We start from the raw sequence: 23009 nt of genomic DNA on the forward strand, positions 1-23009 counted from the left end.
GGTAACTTATAGAAACTTTCTTACAGAAAATGGAAGACTCTTAAAAATAAAACATGGCAAGGTAAAGTATGCAAGATAGCATTATATGATAAAAGTGGGCAAAGAAGTAGCTTCCATCATTATGTTCTTTCAAAAAATAAAGTTCAGATGTGAAAGTCTGGACTTTTGAAATTGAAGACGTACCAAACAATATCAAAACAATTAATTCCATGTTTCAGAGCAGAGAGCAGGAGATGTTCCTACATGAATTATTGGTATTGCGGACACATAGGCTACACAAGGGGGCCCCTCAAACCTGTCACCTTCTATCCCATGTGGAGGGATACAGGTAGCAAACTAAAAAGAGCTAACGTTTTATTGAGTGCTTACTATGTTCCTCACATTTACATATATTATCTTGTTTAATCTTTACAACAATTACATTATTTTCCTCATTTCCAAAATTAAGTTTTATTGCCTAAGTTCACATAGCTAGGAATTAGAAGAGCCTGGATTGAAAGTTATCTGGCATAAATCTATGCCTATCATTGTATCTTCTGGTAAGGAAGATGATAGGTAGGTAGATAGATAGATGATAGATAGATAGAAAGTTTCTAAGAAGGAATTCAAAAGATGATCACATATTCAGTGAGTGTGTTTTTGTTAGTGGATACATGACTAATTCCTTCACTAGGCTGCAGGTACTTTGAGGGCATTGCTATGTCTTATTCATCTTTGTGGGAAATCCAGTCTCATGCCCAATGTCTGTGCATAGGAAGGATACCTTAAATAGATGCCCATAAAGGAGACACTGGTATCTCCTTGAGGCAGATAACAAAGATGACTTTTTAAGACATTAAGCAATGTGCCTGAAATCCCATAGCTGGTAAGGAGCAAAGCCAGAATTGTAGCCCAGGACTCCAGTCCATGGCACTTCCCGTGATACTGCAGCTTCCTCTACTCATTTCCCCTCTCTGTTCCCAGATTTCTCATTTTACAAGGCTCTTGACGACATCTTAAGCTCTGTAGAAAAGTTGGGGAACGTACAATATACATTGAACTAATAGGTACCTTTAGACTTCAAAAGACAGACAGGTAAGTAGGGAGTTCATTGAGTTTCTACAGGGTACCAGGCATATTGCTAAGAGCATTACTAATCTCATCTCATTTAGTCTTAACTATTCCATGATGTAATAGTGAGTGTGGTCCCATTTTATGAATGAGGAAACTGAGGCCGAGGGAGGTTAAGTTGTTTGTCCAAGGTCATACACCCAATCCAGGTCAGCCTGACTCTAAAAGCCAAATGTATTCAACTACACTAAAAAGGGTGACATAGTATGGTGTCTCTCAAAGTTTTATTTTAATCTGTACAGTGAATGACTGAGACTGCTTCTATTTCCCTTACTTAAGAGAACCAGATTTTATGGAGTCCATTTGAAGTTGTAAACCTTATTGTTGTAAACCAAAATCCTATTTTCATTGAGATATTTGAATGTGATCACTACTCATTAATGAAATGAACTGATAAAAACATTAGAAGCGTGTAATGGGAACAGTGGTCCTTCAGAGAGGGCTAGAATTCTTTGCCTGTGTTCTTTTGTCTTCTGCCAGGCTGCTTAGCGCACTCACCCATGGGGGACCTGCCAGCTCTGTTATAAGTTCTGACCTTCCCATCAGCATCAGCTAATCACTGGCTTCACAGTTCCACCCACCTAGCCTTCCTATTGCAAATCACTGACATGCTTCCTTTCAGCAGGAGCTGGTAACTCCAGCCCCTTTCTGCCCTTTGCTGAGCCGCCTCCTTCCTATTATCTATAGAGGCTTAATACCCACTCTTAAAGAGAAACCTGATGTCAGGGTGTCAGCAGGTGCCACCTTTGCTTCTGCTGCTGCTGCTGGCCAAAAGCCTAGACCAGTGACAGTTGGGCTAGAATGAGATTCCTGCCGTACTTGGGAAAGGAATAGGTTGGGGCACAGGGGTGATGGTGACAAATTAAAATTACGGCCAAAGCAGAGTGGAATAGCAGCAGCTACGTGGAAGGTGTCATTAACGTTCTAAAGAGGATCTGAAGTCATGCTTGGAAGATGTAACTTACAACCTGAGGATTTCTTTTTCTAGCTGTCTTGCTTCAGAATAAAGAGATGAGATGCCACGTATCTGCCAGGTTGTGAAAACCTTCATAAATTTTGAACATTTGCTTCCTTGATTTTGGATGCGGGTGGATATTGTGTACATGTGTGTATCTGAGTGGTCTTAAAGAATAGTTCTCACCTCCTGAAGTGAATGTTCAAAGCTTCCTGTATCAGACTCTAGGATCTCACATACTCACCAGTGTTGGGGGGGGTGGATATTAGTAAATACTTCTAGCTCCTGTATCCTCTAATTGACACAGTACCGAGAGCATGCCCACAGAGCCTAGAAAAAGCCATCCTACCCACAGAGATTAGCCAGGAGTAGCCTGCCAGGCTGCTGGGTCTCCTGGCTGGGGAGCTGGATTTGGGGCTACTGACAGGAAGTCTGGTGGGGCTTTTCTACTTGCTTAGGCTGGAGGCTTTGGGTTGGAGGAAGAACAGTCATCTATCATTCTTCTCCAGTACTGTATTTGGTCCTGCACCATGCCCAGATCAAACTGGGGTCTCTTGTGTGGTTAGAGCCCTTTCAAATCCTTGTTTTCTGTTTAGAATGAAGAGTGTCTATTGAAACCAAGCAGTATTATCCTGCCAAATCAATATAACTGGGGCTGAGTCCCCTCCTTTTGCCCCAAACTTGTGTACTAAGGAGATTTTCTCCATCTTAGCTGTTCTTCTGCAGAGGATAATTCTATTCACTAGTGCCTCACTCACAGTCAAAAAATGTTATACTTAAGCTGGCCAGGCTACTCATAGCCACAGCCATTCTAACTTTCTAGCACTAGCAGCCCTTCTCCAGGGATCCAGTTTGCCAGAGGAAGATGGGCTCCAGAGAGGTGTTGCTGTCCAGTTGCCTCATAAACCCAGAACATTTAATGAACATTAGGAGGCAGTCTGTGGAGTCAGACTGGCTTGTTTAAAATCTTTCCCTAGTGCCAGCTGTGTGACTTCGGCTACATTACTTAAACTCTCTGAGCCCAGTTTGAAAACAGAGATACTAATTTTTTGTTGTTGTTGTTGTTATTTGTTTTTGTTTTTTTGTTTTTTTGCGGTATGTGTGCCTCTCACTGTTGTGGCCTCTCCCGTTGCAGAGCACAGGCTCCGGACGCGCAGGCTTAGTGGCCACGGCCCATGGGCCCAGCCGCTCCACGGCATGTGGGATCCCCCCAGACTGGAGCACGAACCCGTGTCTCCTGCATCGGCAGGCGGACTCTCAACCACTGTGCCACCAGGGAAGCCCCAGAGATACTAATTTTTATCCGATAGACCATGGTGATGGAAGGTGTTAGGCTCTGATGGGTTCCACAGATATGCAGTATTCTCAACACAGCCCTGGCAGCCTCAGCTCCACCCTGCCAGGTAGGCGCTGTCTGTATAACTGTTAATTTTGCCACCAACAGCTTTACTACTGAGCTGAGCAGACAAGAGGAAATGGGGTCAGCCTAACATATTAACCAGAAGGACTTGTTAGGAGCTCACGTAAAACCCTAGCTATCTCTACCCAACCAGTCCAATACCTCATCCTGGAAATATTTGGAGAAATTATAGTTGCAGAGAGGATATAACGCAAATGGGATGTAGCCAAATAAATACTGTATTTTGACCATTATTAATATTAGCTATCATGCTTTATACACCCAGGGTTTCTGTGGCCTAGGAAACACCTGTTACATATTTATACATCTCAGCCTATCCTCATTTTATGTACAGCCATTGTTTTGGTGGTAGAGTTCATGTAAGATGGAAAGATGGGATAATTCATTCAAACCATATGATTTCCAGGAATAAGCTTTTCTATTTTGTATTCCTGTCTCTTCCTTTAGCATTTTGATTTTTGCAGTTGTGATTGGTTTATCTTGAGATTTAAGTAGAATGAAGAACAGGCAAACTCAAATAGAAAAAGAAATCCAGGTCATCCAAACTGAAACTGTATTTTGGGTCATCAAGCTGAAATGTATTTGACCTCTTTCTGTTTCTACAGCTGTAAAATGGAAAAAATTACAATCAAGTATATAATTTTATGGGATATGAACAAAGAACTATGAAGTACTTTTAAAATTAAAGTCACGCCCACCTTAATTTCCAGCTTTTAGCATAAAGTTGGCACAAAACAAGCGGTTCAATTGTTGATTTCATGAGTCAAATAACATTATATGTGGTGTATAGTTCTTTGTTGACCTAGAAAATTCTATGGTGGAGCAGAAAGAACACTTAATTGGAAGTCAGGAAACCTGGATTCTGGTCCCAGAATGACCTTGGACTAATTGGATGATTTCCCTTCTTGAACTTTGTGTTCCTTATTTGCCCCTTGAAGGAGCTGATGCTCTCTCGTTCCCCCTTCCACTGCTAACACATTAGTGATTTTATTTAATCAATGTAGCAGGATTATAGTACCTACAGTTTTCCCCTGATATCTAGTAGAGGTGAGTGGTTCCAAGATGGGGGAAGAGGAGGAGGGGGAGGGGAAGAGGTGGGAGGAGAAGAAGAGAAGGATAGGAAGAGGGAGGAGGAAAAGGAAGATTCCTTTACATGTCATGGGGGCAGTACCAGCCCCATGTGAAATTCTGAAATAAGCATGGTTTGTCTTTGTACTTCTCCTCCTCCTTCACTCTTTCAGCTCCCAGCTCCCATGCTTCTCTCTCCAGATGTCCAGTTAAACAATGTCTAGCTGATGTTCTAATCTTTTCAACCTCTCCAGGGCTGCCCTACCCCAGAAGGATCCATACCCCAAATACCCTCCCTTTCTGCCCCCAGTCCAACCATACATCTGAACTTGGCTGCATATTGGGAAAACCTAATTAACGAATGCTTAAATAAGAGTGATTCAGGGCTTCCCTGGTGGCGTAGTGGTTGAGAGTCTGCCTGCCGATCCAAGGGACACGGGTTTGTACCCCAGTCCAGGAAGATCCCACGTGTCGTGGAGTGGCTGGGCCCGTGAGGCATGGCTGCTGACCCTGTGCGTCTGGAGCCTGTGCTCCGCAACGGGAGAGGCCACAGTGGTGAGAGGCCCGCGTACCGCAAAAAAAAAAAAAAAAAAAAAAGTGATTTAATCTTCAACCTTCCTTCAGATGCTCAGTTATATATTTTAACAAGAGGGTGCCTAGACGGGAATAAAGATGCAGACCTACTAGAGAATGGACTTGAGGACACTGGGAGGGGGAAGGGGAAGCTGGGACGAAGTGAGAGAGTGGCATGGACATATATACACTACCAAGTGTAAAATAGATAGCTAGTGGGAAGCAGCCGCATAGCACAGGGAGATCAGCTCAGTGCTTCGTGACCACCTAGAGGGGTGGGATAGGGAGGGTGGGAGGGAAACGCAAGAGGGAGGAGATACGGGGACATATGTGTATGTATAACTGATTTACTTTGTTATAAAACAGAAACTAACACACCATTGTAAAGCAATTATACTCCAATAAAGATGTTTAAAAAAAAAAAAGAGGGTGCCGGCAACTAGCTTGTAAATAAAGTGAAGGGCGATGGGGCAGCATTACATGGTACCACCACAGTCCTCTGGCACCCCTGGGATTCTGTTCCCCACAGCCATTCTCCAGAAGCCTCTCCTGCTTTTCTCGCCCTCTTCTCATTCTCTCCATCTGAGCACCTGGACGCCAGGAAGCTGGGTCTTACCACAATAACTCCCTTTGGGCACTACGTCTTCTTTGTCCACTAATCAGGATATACATGAGCAAACATAACCAAACAAATGAATACATGATCAACAGCTTCCTTGGTGATGGCATTAGGAACTGTACCTGTGAGAATGGAAAAAGCACTGTGTGGCTTCTCTTACACTGACCAATGCTTGGATTGTTATAGCCTCAAAATAAGAGCAAGGAGGGCAACCAGTATTTACCTGAAATGAGGGATCACTCAAGGGATTTCTGTTTTCCCTGTAAAGCCTATTTATTCCCAGCCAGGTCTTAAACTTTAGTGAGAAACAGGGAACTTGAGTTTTTCCACTTCATCCTACAGCCTTCCCTGCTCCTTCCAAACCCATCTCAGCATGTGTGGCTCAGGCTAGAAGTTCTGTTACAGCTGCAACCATAAGGCATGGACCCCAGCTCCCTGACTACATCTGACAATATTAGAGGGAGGGTCAGTCCTCCCAACCTCTCCCAACAACTGACGAATGCAGTAGCAGAGTAGTACTGGAGTCCAAGGGTTTACCAGGGCCACTTGGCTCTGACCCTAAGGCCTGGACACCTGGTCTTGATTACACTGGAGGGTGTTGGTGCTCCCCTAATCATGCAACTAAAAGTCAGCAACACAAGGGCTGTATCTCCCCTCTGGATCCCTACAGCCCTCTCTGCTGCTCCAGAAAGCAATGGGCGATGAAAGACACCTACATCCTCTTGTTTTCATGATTGTCTCTGGTGATGTTGTTCTTGCTGGCTTGTTTGCACAACAGGATACAAAACAGATAATTCATCATCTAGTTTACTGCTTTGTAAACTTTTTTTATATTCCTGAGAAAAATGACCATAGACAGCTACAGAAAACCTTGTGTACAATTCCCAGAGGTCTCTGGATGGGCTGAAGATACATTTAAAGGACCCTAGATCAAGACCTCTGAGAGAACGAGCCATCCTTGATTCTTGATCAGGACAGGCAATGCTTGAGATATCAGCTGTCTCTGATAGTAGTGTGTATGGTTTTAGAGCAGGTGCAATCTAGAGGCATTATAAATATCAAAAACATTCTACTTTTGCTTTCTTTTCCCAGACACCACACCTAAAATAGAACCTCTCCCTTTCCCTATGATTCTCTATCCTTTCACTATTTATTTCTTCTTCAAAAACACTTACTACTACCAGATTAAAAGGGTCTGCAAATGTTGGGAAGCATGGGCTATGCTTATTTTTTAAAGCCTGTTTGTTTTATCTTCAAATAATATGCTCAGTATGCTTTCCTTTAAATTGTAAACAACTTTTCAGGTGATGTACTTGAAATTTATGGCCATGATCTATTTGCTCATCTGAAAAAGTACAATGAGGCATTTTCCTTATATTTCAAGACTCTTTGGGTAGTCTTAATTGTGTCTGTTATACTGCTAGGCAATCCTGAGAACATCTCAGTCAGAGGAAGGGGATTAAAAAGCACATTAGTATGGATGTATGTTTATTTGATCTCATCATCGACATTAGTTATTACCTCCATATGTATGATTGGAATACATAATCTCAAGTTTCATTAAGTCTTATTCTTTTAGACCCAGCAGGCTCTTGTATCAGCTAATTAACACAAATTAACATGGTTTTCGTTTTTAGAATACCAACAGATTGTCAAAACACAACAATGATTATGTTTGCTCAATTGGGAAAGACACAGCATGAACAGCATCTTCTGCTTCATGAGAAGGAGTGGGCTCTATCTGATCATGTCTCTGCATTTATAGAGTTGACTAAAGATCAAGAGGAGAGTTCCAATCAAAATATCTCTGAATAGAGAATATCGTTGTGAGTACACATCCAACTCCCTGTAGAATCTCCAAGATCCTCTCCAAGATGGTGGCTCAGCATCCCGTCTCAGCTGAGGGATGATTTGGTCAAAGAACACTGATCATGTAGCTACTCTTAGCAGTGTGCTGGTGGCTTAACACAATTGATGGGAAAGTGTGCCTACTCTTTCAGAAGTTAACTCTGAAAGTACAGACAACAAGCTACAGTATTGTTATATAAGGTAGAAGATGATAAATACCAGAAAAGGGTGGAGATTGATTTCTATTGCAGGCCAGGAAAGGGCCAGAAGGACTGAAGGTTACTTCTAGCTGGAGAGGATTTAGTGACAGTGTGATGTGAGAGAAGCCATTGAGTTGAGCCTTGAGAATTAGGAGGATTTGAATAGGCAACGATGGAGAAAAGTGTCCCCTAGCACCTGAGAAAACGTATGATATGAGGAGCTCCAGAACTCTCTAGCACAATGCTCATTTATTCACCATAAATTGCATGTCATTTGTGCTGACCTAACTCTACTTAAGACATCTCTTGCTATAGATTAGCCCCGACTTGGTAGTGGCAGCAGAGACCAAGGGGAATTCTTCATTAATGCAGTCTGATGCTTTGAACTGCTTTGCTGATAAATGCTGGAAAGAAGCAGAGTAATGAAGGCTCTACAGTATCACAGAAGCTCAGCCAAGAATACAACTCAGTGTAACATCCAGTTTTGGAGGAAATTTTTGAAAATCTGCGATTAAGTAGGGAAGTTGACCACAACTAAAGTTCTGCCTTTCAGGTGCTGGCAGAAAGCAAATAATGATTGAACTAGTCAGATAGAGACAACAGGTCCTCTGAAGGATTACTCTGTGACAGTTGGGGGAAAAAAAGCCAGTTTTCTTCAATTGTAACTGATGTATATAAGGGAGATGTCACAGGAATAGCTCATACATGAAACAAAATTGACATGTTCAGGGAGCCTAGTTTCCAAAGACTTGACTTTGAACACCAGAAGAAACAGAAATAGTCTCTGAGGGGGTAATAAATTGAAAGTGAATCCAGATTTTTGCTCCTCCTTTCATCTTGTTTGAAATTCAATATACCCTCTTACTAGATCTGTTTGTGTTTTTACCTTTTTATTAAACCAAATTTCTTTGTAAACATATTCCGAGTGCACTTTCACATATATGCAAAACTTTACATGCATTTGTAGATGTAATTATGGCACATCTGCTTTTTCAAATGCAGTCTTTTATTTATTTTTTTTCTTTTTATGTTGGCTTCATCACCACCTGGTCTCCCTTCCACCCATATAATCCTTTACTTAAAGTAATCTTTGTGGGCACCTAGGATGTGTTGTTGCATATTTTCTGCAAGCTCATTAGTCATAATTTGCATATACAAGTACAGTTGTATAGGGAGTTTTGCATTGGTTTATTGTATACAAAAAACCAGCATCATATTAATCATACTTCTTGATCTTGTTTTTCCACTCACCATTTTTTTGTGGAAATCACTCCAAGTCAAAAGGTTGACTTCTCATCCATTCTTTTTAGTGACTGCATTATGTTTCATGGTGTGGATATATAATTCAAGGTTATCATATTTTTATTGTCGGGGGAGATAGCTTTTAAATGCCATCAAAATAATTACATTTTAGGGGCTTCCCTGGTGGCGCAGTGGTTGAGAGTCCGCCTGCCGATGCAGGGGACACGGGTTCGTGCCCCGGTCTGGGAATATCCCACATGCCGCGGAGCAGCTGGGCCCGTGAGCCATGGCTGTTGAGCCTGTGCATCCGGAGCCTGTGCTCCGCAACGGGAGAGGCCACAACAGTGAGAGGCCCATGTAACGCAAAAAAAAAAAAAATTACATTTTCAAACACCTCCAAAATTATTTTTAATTTTTAAAGGCCACTAAAATAATCATGATTCAATTGCCAACAAGACAGACTTATACAAGCATGTTTTTATGTACTGCTCATGTATTGATTTCATGTATTTTTAGTATTGATCAGCTATCAATACTAAGAAGCTAATTAGACTTGGGCACATTACAGGGAGAAACTGGAGGCTTCTATTGCTCATACTGTACCTCCTCCCTGCCCCCCAGAAGTAAATAAAAACTTCAGCTTCGCCATCTGGGCAGGGGAACTGGCAGGTAAATACCCACATTTAAATTATCATTCCAAATGAAACTAGTTTGGGCCGGTTTCCATTGCACACTCATTCAATAATAAAGTTCTGCCAACTTGGGATTACTCTTATATGCCTCCAGTCTGCTTCTGTCAACGTTCTGTTTCCTTCATCCCTCCTTCCGTATTATCCCAAGTTCAAAACACTTTTTTGCTCTCTTCTCCTATGCTTTTCATACCTAAATGGCTCGGTCATTTTTCCTTGGCGAACTAATCCTCTTTCTTTGTACCATGCTTCCCGAATGTTCCCTAGGCTTTCCCCTCAGTAGGATCTCTGGTTCCTACTCCTCACCACAGGCTCCACCACAAAAATCCCTTTCCTGATTGTTAAGCAGTGATTAAGTTTGAATTGTTGGAATAGCTGTTGACCTTCTTTCCTCTTCCATGGGTTTACCAAAGCCCTGAGGGCACTCTGCCTTGTCTTACTCATCTCTGTGGGCCCCGAACCCTGTAGCACAGTTCATGGGGACTTCTATGCAGCAAACGCTCAGGAGATGTTTGTTGGCTGACTTTGTTGCGTTGAGAATCGTGGCACCGCCATTTTGGCTCACAAAGTCCGTCCCTTGTCCCTTGTGGGTTCCACACATACTTTAGTCACCAGCTCCCTGTGAAACATCTCCTACCTTTGTTTCCTCCTTCCCCTCTCCTTCTTCCCCTCCCTTGGCTCCTTTTTATTCCTCTCCTGTGCTGTTGTACACAGGTTCTCTGAGTAGCAGTCCTGCTTCCTCTATCTCTTCAACCATGTGTATTTAACAGAAACCGTCCAGATCTTAGCTCTGGCTTTGTCACTTCCCTGGTCAAAAAACCTTCAGTGCTTTCAGCCCATTGGATAAAACCTAACTTCACAGCCTGGCTTTCAAATGTCCCCCATGTGCTGGTAGCAAGTGTATATCCAGGCTTAACTATACCACCCTACACTCTCTTGTCATATACTGGATATTGTGTATTTTCACGTTCTGTCTTTGCAGATTTTAGCTGTAATGAGTGCCTTATTTATTTCCTTTTTTTTTTTTTGGGCACCTAAATAGACTCATCTCTGTTGTTGATAACTTAGCCGTTCTGGAGGTCTTGAAGATCCCTGTCAGATCCCACAAGACCTGCTTTGATTTCTTACACCCAGATGTCACTCTCTTTCCACTAAGTCCATTGTTTTTTGTTTATGCCACTCTTCTGGTTCCTTTATTTTATATATATATATGATTATATTTTTATTACATTAAATATGACATCATATAAATTATTTACTATATATAATTATATATACTACATATATTTTATATATAATCATTTATATATAAATATATATATACATACCCAGATACATGTACAGATGTAATATATTTGTTGTTCCTTTTAGTATATGTATATTTGATTAGTAGATTGTAACCCTTTTAGAGACCATGCTTTATTGATCTTTGTTTCTTGCATTACATGCTTCAAATAGGCTTCTTGAACATAATAAAATTTTTAAAGAACAATTTAACTATTTCTTACAAAATCCCCAGTAACTTTGGGCCAGTTTTAACAACATTTAATGGGAGAAAACTAAAGCCAGATCTTCATGACTAAAAGTCTGGTATCAGAAAATGTTTTGTTCTAAGAACTTTCTAAGTTTAAACAAGAAGTCATCTTTACCTGCATATTTTAAGTAATACTCATTACTTTAAATAGTATCAAATAGTATTTGATACTATTTTAAGTAATCAATATCAAATAGTACTTCAGGATATTAAATAGTATTTCAGTGAGTTATTCCCTATTAACCAATATCTTGGGGCAATAATGAGCGGGAATATTTTTGGCATATTCCCAGTTTTCTAAGATGTGCTAATCCATATGCACCTCCATTGTTGAAAGATGAGATGTGATATTTACATTCATAAGGCATGTAAATGCCAGACCAAGGCATTTTTCTCCATTTAAAAAAAAACTTGTTCCTTCTCAAGTTTAAGTAAAAAACTAGCTGCATCCTGACCTAAGTAAAAACATGTGCCGTATAATTCTTTGTTATGTACAATTATTGCTTTCTTAGGATAATTTTTTTAAAAGAAAACAATTCACTCAAATAAATGAATTTTTCATTTCCTCCAGATTCATTTGTTATAAGCAAGAAATTTGCCAGCCAAAATGAATCAAAGGACAGGAGGAGTCTCTCACGATTACAGGATTGGAGAAGGATTTTTACATTGTAACAGTAACAGGTATATGTATATGTATATATACATGTATATATAATCAATTTTTTCACCAACATTTATTACATAAAGTTGTACTAACAGATACCTTTTCTGTTTCTGTATATTAATTTCTTTGCTCACTTCAGGTGGTGTCTTTGAAAAATAAAACAAAACCAAAATAAATAAAAAACAAGGAACTCTACTAATTGATCTACTATTGTTCTCCTAAATTCCTGATGTGTCTGGATCTGAGCCAAAGTCAACATGGGCATCATTTCACAGAGAATATGCTGAGATGTGATTTTGAAAACTCTGAAGTCCTAAGGCTTTCGCTCTTATTCTTACAAGGAAAACTTTGGCAATTATTGAGAATCTCATAGATGCTAGAACAAGAAGTAGGATTGAATCTTGACTAATGACTCTTTCCTAAACCTTAAAATACAAGTCAGGGTGTGAATTAGCTCCCGTCATGGGAAAAATGACTCAAACACGACCTGTATATTTAAAAGGGCCCAAGAAAAGGAGATAATGCAAATTACTTAGATAGTTATATTCTTTAAAATTGATTAAAGGGTTTTAGAAAGAGGTTTATTTTCTTTGGTTGAGGGACTAGAATTTAACCTGGCACAGGGTTTCTCCTGGATCAGAAAGCAAAGACCTTTTCTTTCTTCTCATTCATTGCTTAGTACGATTCATTTTGTCTTTCATGGCCATCTGCCTTATTTTGACCACAATACAAATAAGTATGCAATCAAACAAACATGAACGCAAAACCCCCAGAACATCTTGTACATGAAAAGATCAGCATAATTTACTATAGCGTTACTAAACTTATGAAATATGACTATCATGTAAATATGCTAGTATCCCATCATCAGAAAATGTATTTCCAGGCTAAAAACCTGAATTCAAGTACGACTATAGAACAAGATTAAAATTGATATCAAACACACAGAAACAGTCATTACATATTTAAGTCACATTTAATCACACGTTTCAGAATATATTTTTCTGCAGAACTAGGTTTAGTGAGAGTAGCCTTGATTTTTTTTTTTTTTTTTTTTTTTTTTTCGGTACGCGGGCCTCTCTCTGTTGTGGCTTCTCCCGTTGCGGAGCACAGGCTCCGGACGCGCAGGCTCAGTGGCCATGGCTCACGGGCCCAGCCGCTCCACGGCATGTGGGATCTTCCCAGACCGGGGCACGAACCCGTGTCTCCTGCATCGGCAGGTGGACTCTCAACCACTGTGCCACCAGGGAAGCCCAGTAGCCTTGATTTTTTAATTGCTTTTGTTCACATACTCCTGGAAAATTATTGCAGTGACGAGTTATGTCAATATCTAAAATTCTGGAATATTTTTGATCAATGTGTATTTTCATTGGTGATATATTTAGGGACCTCACCATGCATAATCTTCCTGGGTATGTTTCTGCAGACTCTGAATTAGGAAATGGCTGGAGCCTGGAGATAAGGGTTTAGGCTTGGCTCTGTCCTTAGTGGTCGTACGACTTCAGGTCTTACGTTGCTCCTCTGCATATGTGAACATCTATCAATGTTCATTCTCTTTTTTCCTAGGAATGTACATGGAAAACAGCTCAACCTGGATGTGACCCTCAGGTAATTTCTGATGTCCTTCTCTCCTCCTAACTTTATGAGTGAACATATCACACCTTTCATGTGTTGCTTAGCGGGGACTTTCCAGACCCCACTTGTGGCTTAAACTCCATTCTCTTGATCTTAGAAAGGCTGAGAACCATGATATTGCCTTGATGATCTTTCCTGAGGGGGGGTTTACAGTTGGTGACAGATTTTTATCCTCAGACAGACACAGTCCTATATGAAAAGGTTTAACCAAGGTGTGAATGGACTTGGTTCCAGGTCAGAGTAGTTCTACACTGCATGGACCCTGGAGGATGGGAGCAAATCAATGATCAGACAGCCCCACTAGCTGGAAATTAGGTTCTTAAGGTAGGTGTTAGTATGAGACAACATTTCCCCAAATCTGTGACATTGAGAATGTTTATGATGTGACTCCTCCCACCCCTCCTTCCACTGCTCAATACATAATTACTTATGAGGGATCTTTATTTAAATTTGATTTTTGCTACCTTTGGCTACCAGGCTTGTAAGTAATGGGAGTTTGTATTTTCCTACTGCTACACAACTGGATAGTACTTCAAATTATTAGAAGTGTGACTCCTGAAAAACTAGGCTGAGTCTCATGTACTCTTTGCTATTTTGATTTTGGAAAATCTCTAGATTACAAGGGAACATTTTTTTAAAAGTTTATATCAAATCTAATTTTCTCGAGACAATCCACAAATTAGTGTCTGTTCCAAATTTTACCTCATAAAGACATACTAATGAATAAAACAACTCCTAAATACAAATCACACTCCCTCTGGCTAATAAACTATAATCACCTCTGTCTAGAAACAGGGGTTCTTTATTTTCCCTCTGACCTTGGGCTGCTTCTGCTTCTCTGGCCATTTTGCTGTTTCCAACCCTCTCTCTCAATGTCAGCTTATCCTTAGGTGCTAATTAAAATGGCAGGTGTTCAATTGATCATTAGCACGTTTCAGCTACTGCTCTGAGCGCAGAAGTCCCTCAAGTGATTCTTTGTTCCTCCCAATATAATCCCTCTTTCTCCATACATTTTCCCTGCTTCTTTTCCCCAGTAGGTCTAACTGCTTCTTAAAGAGAAAGCAGATAACCTAGCATGCTGTCCCAGCTGTTCCTCATTTATTTCTCAGGCTTGTTCCCTCTGAGTAAAACAATACAACCATATTTTTTTCTTTTAGGGATGGGCCAGCTGTTTATTTATTTTAAGCATTTCAGAAAAAGAAAACAAAACAAACCTCTGTTAAACAGATTTTGAACATCCCTCTTTCAAACTCTATGGTATCCAAGTAGACATATGGACACACATTTTTAAAAATTATTTATTATATTTTTTTGTGGTAAGAACACTTAACCTGAGATCTACCCTCTTAAAGCTTTGAAGTGGATAATGCAGTGTTAATATAAGCACTATGTTGTACAGCAGGTCTCTGGCTCTTGTTCATATTGTATAACTAATATTTTAAACTTGTTCAACAGAAACTCCTATTTCCCCTCCCCCCAGTCCTTGGCAACCACTATTCTACTCTCTGTTTCTGTGAGTTTGACTATTTTAGATACCCCGTATAAGTGGAACCATACAATATTTCTTCTTCTGTGTCTGGCTCATCTCACTTTGCATAACGTCTTCCAGGTTCATCCTTGCTGTTGCAAATGGCAGCGTTTTTTTCTTTTTCTTTTCTTTTCCTTTTTTATTGAAGTATAGTTGTATTCTTTTTCAGATTCTTTTCCCTTATAGGTTATTACAAAATATTGAGTATAGTTCCCTGTGCTATACAGTAGGTGCTTGTTGGTTATCTGTTTTACATATAGCAGTGTGTATATGTTAATCCAAAACTCCTAATTTATCCCTGCCCCCTTTTCCCCTTTGGTAACCATAAGTTAGTTTTCTGTCTGTTGGTCTATTTCTGTTTTGTAAATAAGTTCATTTATATCTTTTTTTTTCAGACTCCACATATAAGCGATATCATGTGATATTTGTCTTTCTCTGTCATACTTCACTGCTTATGATAATCTCTAGGTCCATCCGTGTTGCTGCAAATGGCATTTTTTTCATTCTTTTTTATGGCTGAGTAGTATTCCATTGCATATATATACCACATCCTCTTTATTCATTCATCTGTCAATGGACATTGAGGTGGCTTCCATCTCTTGGCAGTTGTAAATAATGTTTCAGTGAACATTGGGGTGCATGTACAAGGGAATCCCCATAAGGTTATCAGCTGGTTTTTCAACAGAAACTTCTTCGTTTTAAAGGCAGAATACTATTATATGTATGTACATAACACATTTTCTATATTCACTCATCCTTTGACGGACACTTAGGTTGTTTCCACACCTTGACTATTGTGAAGAATGCTACAATGAACACGGGGGTGCAGGTATTTCTTTGAGATCCCAGTTTCAATTCTTTTGGATACCTACCCAGGAGTAGATCGTATGGTAGTTCTATTTTCATTTTTTTGTGGAACCTCCATACTGTTTTCTCTCTGGCTCCCACTGCCCCACTGGATGTTGCTGTACTATTTCCCACCTGCACTGTGTTAGGAGAAGTTGGAGAGAGGATATTACTGTTTCCAGTATAGGCAGAGCCAGTGTTTTTAAGGATTGTCTTGTCCCTGAAGGAGCCAGGTGAATGGAGAGGAAACTGAAGGTCAGTAGATGGCTAAGGCATCCAATGTTTAGCAACTCCTGAACTTTAAATGACAAACGAATTTGCCACATTTGAATGGTACTTACGGTTTGAACCAGACCTCTTAATTTCTCTTCGGGCTGTGTTTCTCAAACTTGTCTACACCTCAGAGTCACCTGAGGGTTTTTCAAAACTACTGATGCCCGTGTTTCATCTGCAAAGGCTATGACTTAGACAGGGCTTTGGTCTGGGCTTTGGAATTCTTAAAGGTCCCCAGGAGAATCAATCATGAAGCAAATGTTGAAAATCAGCGTTTTATCTCAGTTTACCCTGCTGCCTATGTGGAACAGGAACCAGAAGCAAGAATAAGGCTTTACAACTACTGCCCAGGAGAATTTCACTTTGTACCTGGGCCCTCGAGATAAAAGAGAGACTTCAGCCTCAGATGCAGTGATTCTGATCTTTATTTAAATGTATCCAGTGGTTACTTGGGTCCCACCAGTCAATTTAGGGACCCCTCCTCCTGAGGAGAGGAGCTAGGAACAGCCCCAAAGTGCTTCTCCAACACCCACCCTGAGTAGGGCAAGTGCAAGATCCCCTAGGGGCCAAGGCAGAAACTTGGGGAAAATAGAGAAAGAAAGAGCACCCTCCTCCCAATTAGTCCCACTTCATTTGTCACATTTATTCATGAATCAAGCATATGTATGAAGTCCTGTACATTTGAGTCCCATGGATTACATATCCCATAGGCTCTTTGCAGAGTGAGAACATGCTAAATATATTTCTACAAGATGGATTCTTTGGGTTTTATTTCTGAACACACAAGGTAATTGGGATAACCTGGAGTAAGCAAGAAGTTATTGAATAAACCAATTGTGGTATCTTTATGCAATAAAAATTACTTAAAAAGAATTGAACTATTTATATACATAATAATGTACATGAGTCTCAAAATGATTACGATGAGTTTAAGTAGTGACACCCAAAAGAGTACATATTATGTGATTCCAATCATAGGAGATGCACATTTAGTCTATCATTATAGAAGAGATCAGTGGATGCCTGGACATGACAAAGAGAAGACAACAGGAAGGAAAGGAAAGGGAAGAATTAAAAAAGGACATGAGAAAAATTTAGGGTAATGGATACTATCATTATTTTGATTATGGTTAAGATTTGATATATATCAAAGCTTATCAAATTATACACTTTACATAAGTGCAGTTTACTGTATGTCAATACAATACCTCAATAAACCCATTTTAAAGCATCCAGAATACAGAAGAAAAAGAAAGATGGTGCCAAAAGTGAAATGATATTTAGATGTATAACTAGTATTTTCATATAAAAGCAGAGAAAGTGGAACAGAAATTATATTCAAATACACTTTAGGAAAAAAATATCTTTTCCAAATTATAAACCATGCAAAGCTTTTAATCAAAAAGTCTCACTATTAACTCTGCAAAGTTGATAAAAATCACGTAGTATTAAAGGAAATGTTAGTGATAATATGCAAAAAGAGTAAATATAAAAAGATATATTTTGGGGCTTCCCTGGTGGCGCAGTGGTTGAGAGCCTGCCTGCCAATGCAGGGGACACGGGTTCGTGCCCCGGTCCGGGAAGATCCCACGTGCCGCGGAGCAGCTGGGCCCGTGAGCCATGGCCACTGAGCCTGCACGTCTGGAGCCTGTGCTCCGCAATGGGAGAGGCCACAGCAGTGAGAGGCCTGCGTACCGCAAAAAAAAAAAAAAAAAAAAAAGAATGTACAATAGCGATGTGTTCCTCAGAATACACAGAAGACTTTCAATTCAACCCCTCTCACTAAAAAGAATCCTTCACACAACCTCCCTTACTTAGTTATTATAAAGAGAGGCAGGAAGGAATAGAGTCAAGATGAGAAAAACTTGAAGTGTATCCTCCTCAATCCAGGATCGCTTGTTCCCCAGTCTTCCCCAGGCTGATGGACGAGAAAGCAAAAAGGCAACTGCAAACAGGGGGACAATGCAGAGCTGGTCTTCTCCGTTCTCTCACTGGCTGTTCCACCAGGGTATTAGCAAGGAGAGGGAGGTGGTGGAGGGGGCCGTCTCTGCCGATAAGTATATACCAGTTGTATTTAGCCAAGTAACATCTACCATATTATCACACTCACCCTCTCGCAAACTTCAAGGTAAGCTCTTTAATTTTGCCTTGAAATAAAGTATCAATAATGTACATAAATGATGAGGATTATCCAAAACTACTAGAAATCTTTAAAAAATGGTTTTAATAAAAAATGGGAAAGGAAGAAGAATGCAAAAAGTATGTAGAACCATTTTGATTTCAAAAGAAGATCTTGAATTTTTTGACTTACCATACAAGTTGGGAGGAGTGAAAGGATTTATGTGGCATCACACAACGTCAGGATGAAAGTGAACTTAGGTAGGAACCCAGAGGCAAAGAGAAAGAGGACTTTCAAGGGACCTCTAACGGCATCTATAAGAAGGTGGGAGGTGAATAGGAGAGTAAGGGGCTGAAAGAATAAAAGGTTGTCTTTAGAAAAATTGGGTGTTAGAGTTCAAGATTTTAAAGATGGAGAGATTTGCGAGCATCCATTTATCCACAGAGTGGTGATGAGAGTGGATTGCTTCAAAAGAAAGATAATGCTGATATTTGTATTAACATTGTTCAGGGCACTATTCTAAGTTATTCACGTACATTTACTCATTTAATCCTTCCAACAACCCTTCAAAGTAAATATTATTATTTTCTCCTTATGCATTAGAAAATAGAGCAGTTAAGAAGATTGTCCAAGATCATATGGCTGGTAATAATAACTCTTGGATGGGAACCCATCTTGTCTAGCTCCAAAGTTCAGCTCTTAATCACCACACTACACAGCTTCTTTTATAGTAGGTAAGTATAACTGAAACTCAGGATAAAGATAAAGATAGTTACCATTTATTGAGCACCTACTATATGTATAAATACATATATATACACATGACAAATTATATATATATGTATATAATGTCTAATCCTCACAAAGTCCTGCTGAGGCTCAAACAAAACAAAACAAAACAACAATCGAACAAAATACACATCTAGTAAGCAGCAGAGTTGGTATTGAAAAATCTGTTCTGACTATTCTATGTCCACCATACAAATGCAAAAGGATGATCTTTTGTAGTACAAAGTCCTCTGGAAAGTATGATTATCACTTAATATTATCCATCTCTTTAATCAGAATAGAACTTTAAAAAAATTGTAGTAAGGAACACCTACTGATAATTTTGAAATAAAAGGTAGGAATGGGTTGATTAGGAGAATGTTCCATAACAAGAAGGAACATGAACACATATAGGTCAATAGGAAGAAGAAATTCTAAAAAATTCAAAAGGTTCGTGATAGGACAACCAAGATAGGTTTGCATACTTGGCTGTTTTTTTCCTAGAATTTGTGAAAGTCAATTTCTGAATTGATAATATTCTTCCTGAGAATATCAGAACAATTTGGAAAGACAAAAACCTCAACTTTCTCCAAATCAACTTAGTCCCTCAGTCTAGTCAGATTTCTTTAGTCCAGCACAATCTTGCCATACTCAGTTCTACCCCTCTTTTGAGAAGGAGCCATGAAGAAAAAAATTTTAAACGAGAAGTTGATGTATCTTTATTCTACTTTATATTCATCCTTTCTCTCTGATATTATGGTCATAGAATTTATGCTCTCTTTAAAAGTTGATGTTTTGCTGTACTAAGCAAGAACTTATGACTTATTATACATAATATTATATATATATAATTATTTTATAAGCAAGCACTTATTTTACTGGGTTGTGTATCATGGGAAATTTAAAGGCTCTGCCCTTGAAACAATTACAAACTGTTGAGAGAAAGCAGGATGTGTGCATGAATTTTTCCAGGGGAAAATTCAGAGACAAATTATGTATAGTCTGGCTGCCGCAACCTCCTGACCAACTTGTCCAATTAAAAAACCCATTTCCTTATACTGAAGAGCACTTTTTACGAATTCATTTCTTTTAGGATACAAGAACATCTAATCTTTAAAAATCTCTAGCTAAATTTATGATTTTGGCACTTAAATAGTAATCTCATATTGCAGCTCTACCAATAATGATGCTTTCCAACATTTCAAAATAGATGATCTCTTTCTGGTTCCAATCTATCTTCAGTTTGGCCTTTATTCTGCTGCAGAAACCAAGCCCAGTCTACTTATTTGCAACTGAAATTTCCAGACATTGGGGCCATATCTCAAATACCCTGCAGCTTTGTCTCTATCAAAATCCTACCCTTCTTTTATTGTCCAAATGCCAAACCCTCCATTTACCCTTCTCTGCTTACACTGTGTGGAAGGGATCACTTTCCTAAATATCAGCCATTTACTTATTTTTTCAAATAACATTTATTAAATTATGTCACACATTACATTAGAGATAAACACAAATTGCTAAGGGAGCTCTCAGAATTGTTATCCTTAGGGGCTTAATGTAGGATAAAGCAGAAAGTGGATGAAGATAAGGCTAGAAAGGTAGAACTAAAAAATATCATAAAGAGTCTTGTATTCCTTGGTAAGGAATTTAGATTTTTATCTTGTATAATGCTTCTGTAAGATTTTATGTTTTCAAAGGGGACTCTACTGTCGTATGTTGAAATCATGGAGGCATGTGCCTTATTTTCTTTTTTGAATGTGAAGTCCTTAAGGACAGGGACTGTGTTTCATTCATCATTAGATGCTCTACATCACTTTCAGTGCAGACCTAGGTCATGCATGTTGTACAATGGAACTCTAGATCAGGGGTCCCCAACCCCCGGGCCACGGACTGGTAGCGGTCGGCGGCCTGTTAGGAACCGGGCCGCACAGCAGGAGGTGAATGGCAGCAATGCTAGTGAAGCTTCATCTGCCTCTCCCCATCGCTCGCGTTACCACCTGAACCATTTTGCTCACATTACCGCCTGAACCATCTCCCATTGCCCACCAGCCCCGTCCGTGGAAAAATTGTCCTCCACGAAACTGGTCCCTGGTGCCAAAAAGATTGGGGACCACTGCTCTAGATCATATGTTGAAATCCAAAGAGACAGCAAAGCTCTCTCTTGAGAATCTTCCTGAAGCTTAGGAGAGCTAATGGGATCAACTGGTTAAGTAAACAATTTAAATTAATACATCCAAGTGAATTCATATGATTCTATGTGAATTTTGCTTAATGTCAAACCAAGCAAGTCCAGAAAATACGATTGTTCAAGTTCCCTTAGCCATGTGAACTCGCCCACGTTGCACATGTATAAGGTTTTCAACACTAATTAGTGTACTAAAAAGAGCCTCTAATATGATAGAGTGTATTCACCCTAATGCTGTGTTGCTATGATAACTTGCCTTTTATATTTTCATAAATGTAATTTTTTTCACAGAAGCGTTTACAGAAAGTTCAAGTATTATTTTTCGTAATACCCCTTGCATATGGAGAGGGTATTTCTGAATTGTCATGTAAAACAGAATGTCACTTGTCTTCTAGTCACATTATCTAGAAGAGGAATAAGAGGACTGATACTTTCTTTGTGTTCGGAAAGTAAGGAGTTAAGGAGAGCTTATTATAAGAAGGTGAAAATCACTGTCCCAATCTGTGCCTGGGACACATGTCTAAGCCTGAAAGAGTGAAAATGGGTGATCTCCAGTCCTGATGGGAGGAAGAACACTGGAGAAAAAAATGATTGAACACCCTTGGTTCCTTCTGCACAGGGTTAGACACTTAGGCTGGGTCAGCCATTCTCCAAGCATTTGAATATCAGCCAATTAAATTGGCTCATAATTATAGAGAAGTCCTTTAACTGAACATTTCTGCTTGGGAAGGGATAAAAGATGAATTCTGGCAATGACCTGAGGATCCAGTCCTACGAGTAAAGGTTTAGTCTATGATTTCCTTGAGATACAGGAGTTTGGCTTCAGACTACTTCAGCTGGGTGTATCTGCATTGTTCAAGACGAAGTATTTTTCAAAAGGGTGTAAAACTAAAAGAAGCCACCAGGATAATAACTCCACACTTTTTAATAATGGATTACTGTGATCAATACAAGGCAGTTCAAGTTTAAAATAAATGCTGCACCTGAACCCAATTAGAAGAGAGCCATCATTATTTTCTTGCTGTTTGAATCCAATTTTTAAAAAGCACAGAGGGATTATTTAAATGGCAATAAATGCATTGTAGAGTCTTTTTTCCCTAACTACAAAGCAATCTGTTGTGTTGGAAGTTAGACTAGCAAAACAATTGAGATGCTGACAAAGCAGCAGGGAAAATAAGTGTTGTTAGGAGCAGAATATCTAAATCAATATTATGCTTTGTCTAATTAATATAGACTTTGCTATCGCCAGGTAGGATTTATTAGTGCCAAAAGCAAAGTAATTCCATCACAAGCTTTATTTACAAGCTTGTAAATAAAGGTAAATTAAGAACAGGTGAGCCTTGATAGTTATATACATATTTCTGTGCATTTGCCAAGTCTTGGAAAAGTCAACAGTATGATGACATTAAATATTTTAAAGAGTAATGCCAATGTGATGAGGCATTAAAACAATGCTGTCCTTGGAAGCTGATTGTCAAAACTGGGCTTATTTTCTAGTATTCATGTGAATTAGGATGAGGGCATTCCTAGCACTGAACTGGAAATGACCTGGCCAAACCTTGCAAATGGACCATGATTATCTGCCAGAGATTATGAGGACCAGTGAGGTGGAACAGGGCCAGGTTCAGACCCTGGGGAGGGGCAGGGGCAGGGGCAGGGGCAGTGTGAGGTCCTCAGGCAAAGGGGGAGAATCCGTGGAAAGTCAGAAGGAGTTTATGAGATGCTAATAAGAT

The 23009-nt window shown here is 39.6% G+C and overlaps 1 protein-coding gene across 3 annotated transcripts in view; it reads left to right on the forward strand.

Annotated features, from left to right (window-relative positions):
- The window catches only part of LOC308604970 (uncharacterized protein), a 199749-nt gene that overhangs the window by 156129 nt on the left and 20611 nt on the right, over nt 1-23009 (forward strand). For 2 of the 3 annotated variants that reach the window (XM_081214604.1, XM_081214605.1), the window contains 3 exons: nt 7383-7571; nt 11830-11939; nt 13489-13530. In XM_081214604.1, the coding sequence (XP_081070730.1) occupies nt 11866-11939; nt 13489-13530 (116 nt within the window). In that variant the 5' untranslated portion in view covers nt 7383-7571; nt 11830-11865. The remainder of the gene's footprint in view (nt 1-7382; nt 7572-11829; nt 11940-13488; nt 13531-23009) is intronic. The other variant, XM_081214606.1, reaches the window with a different exon arrangement.

Source organism: Mesoplodon bidens (genome assembly GCF_964165515.1).
Source record: "Mesoplodon bidens genome assembly, chromosome: 17".
Classification (NCBI taxonomy): Eukaryota; Metazoa; Chordata; class Mammalia; order Artiodactyla; family Ziphiidae; genus Mesoplodon; species Mesoplodon bidens.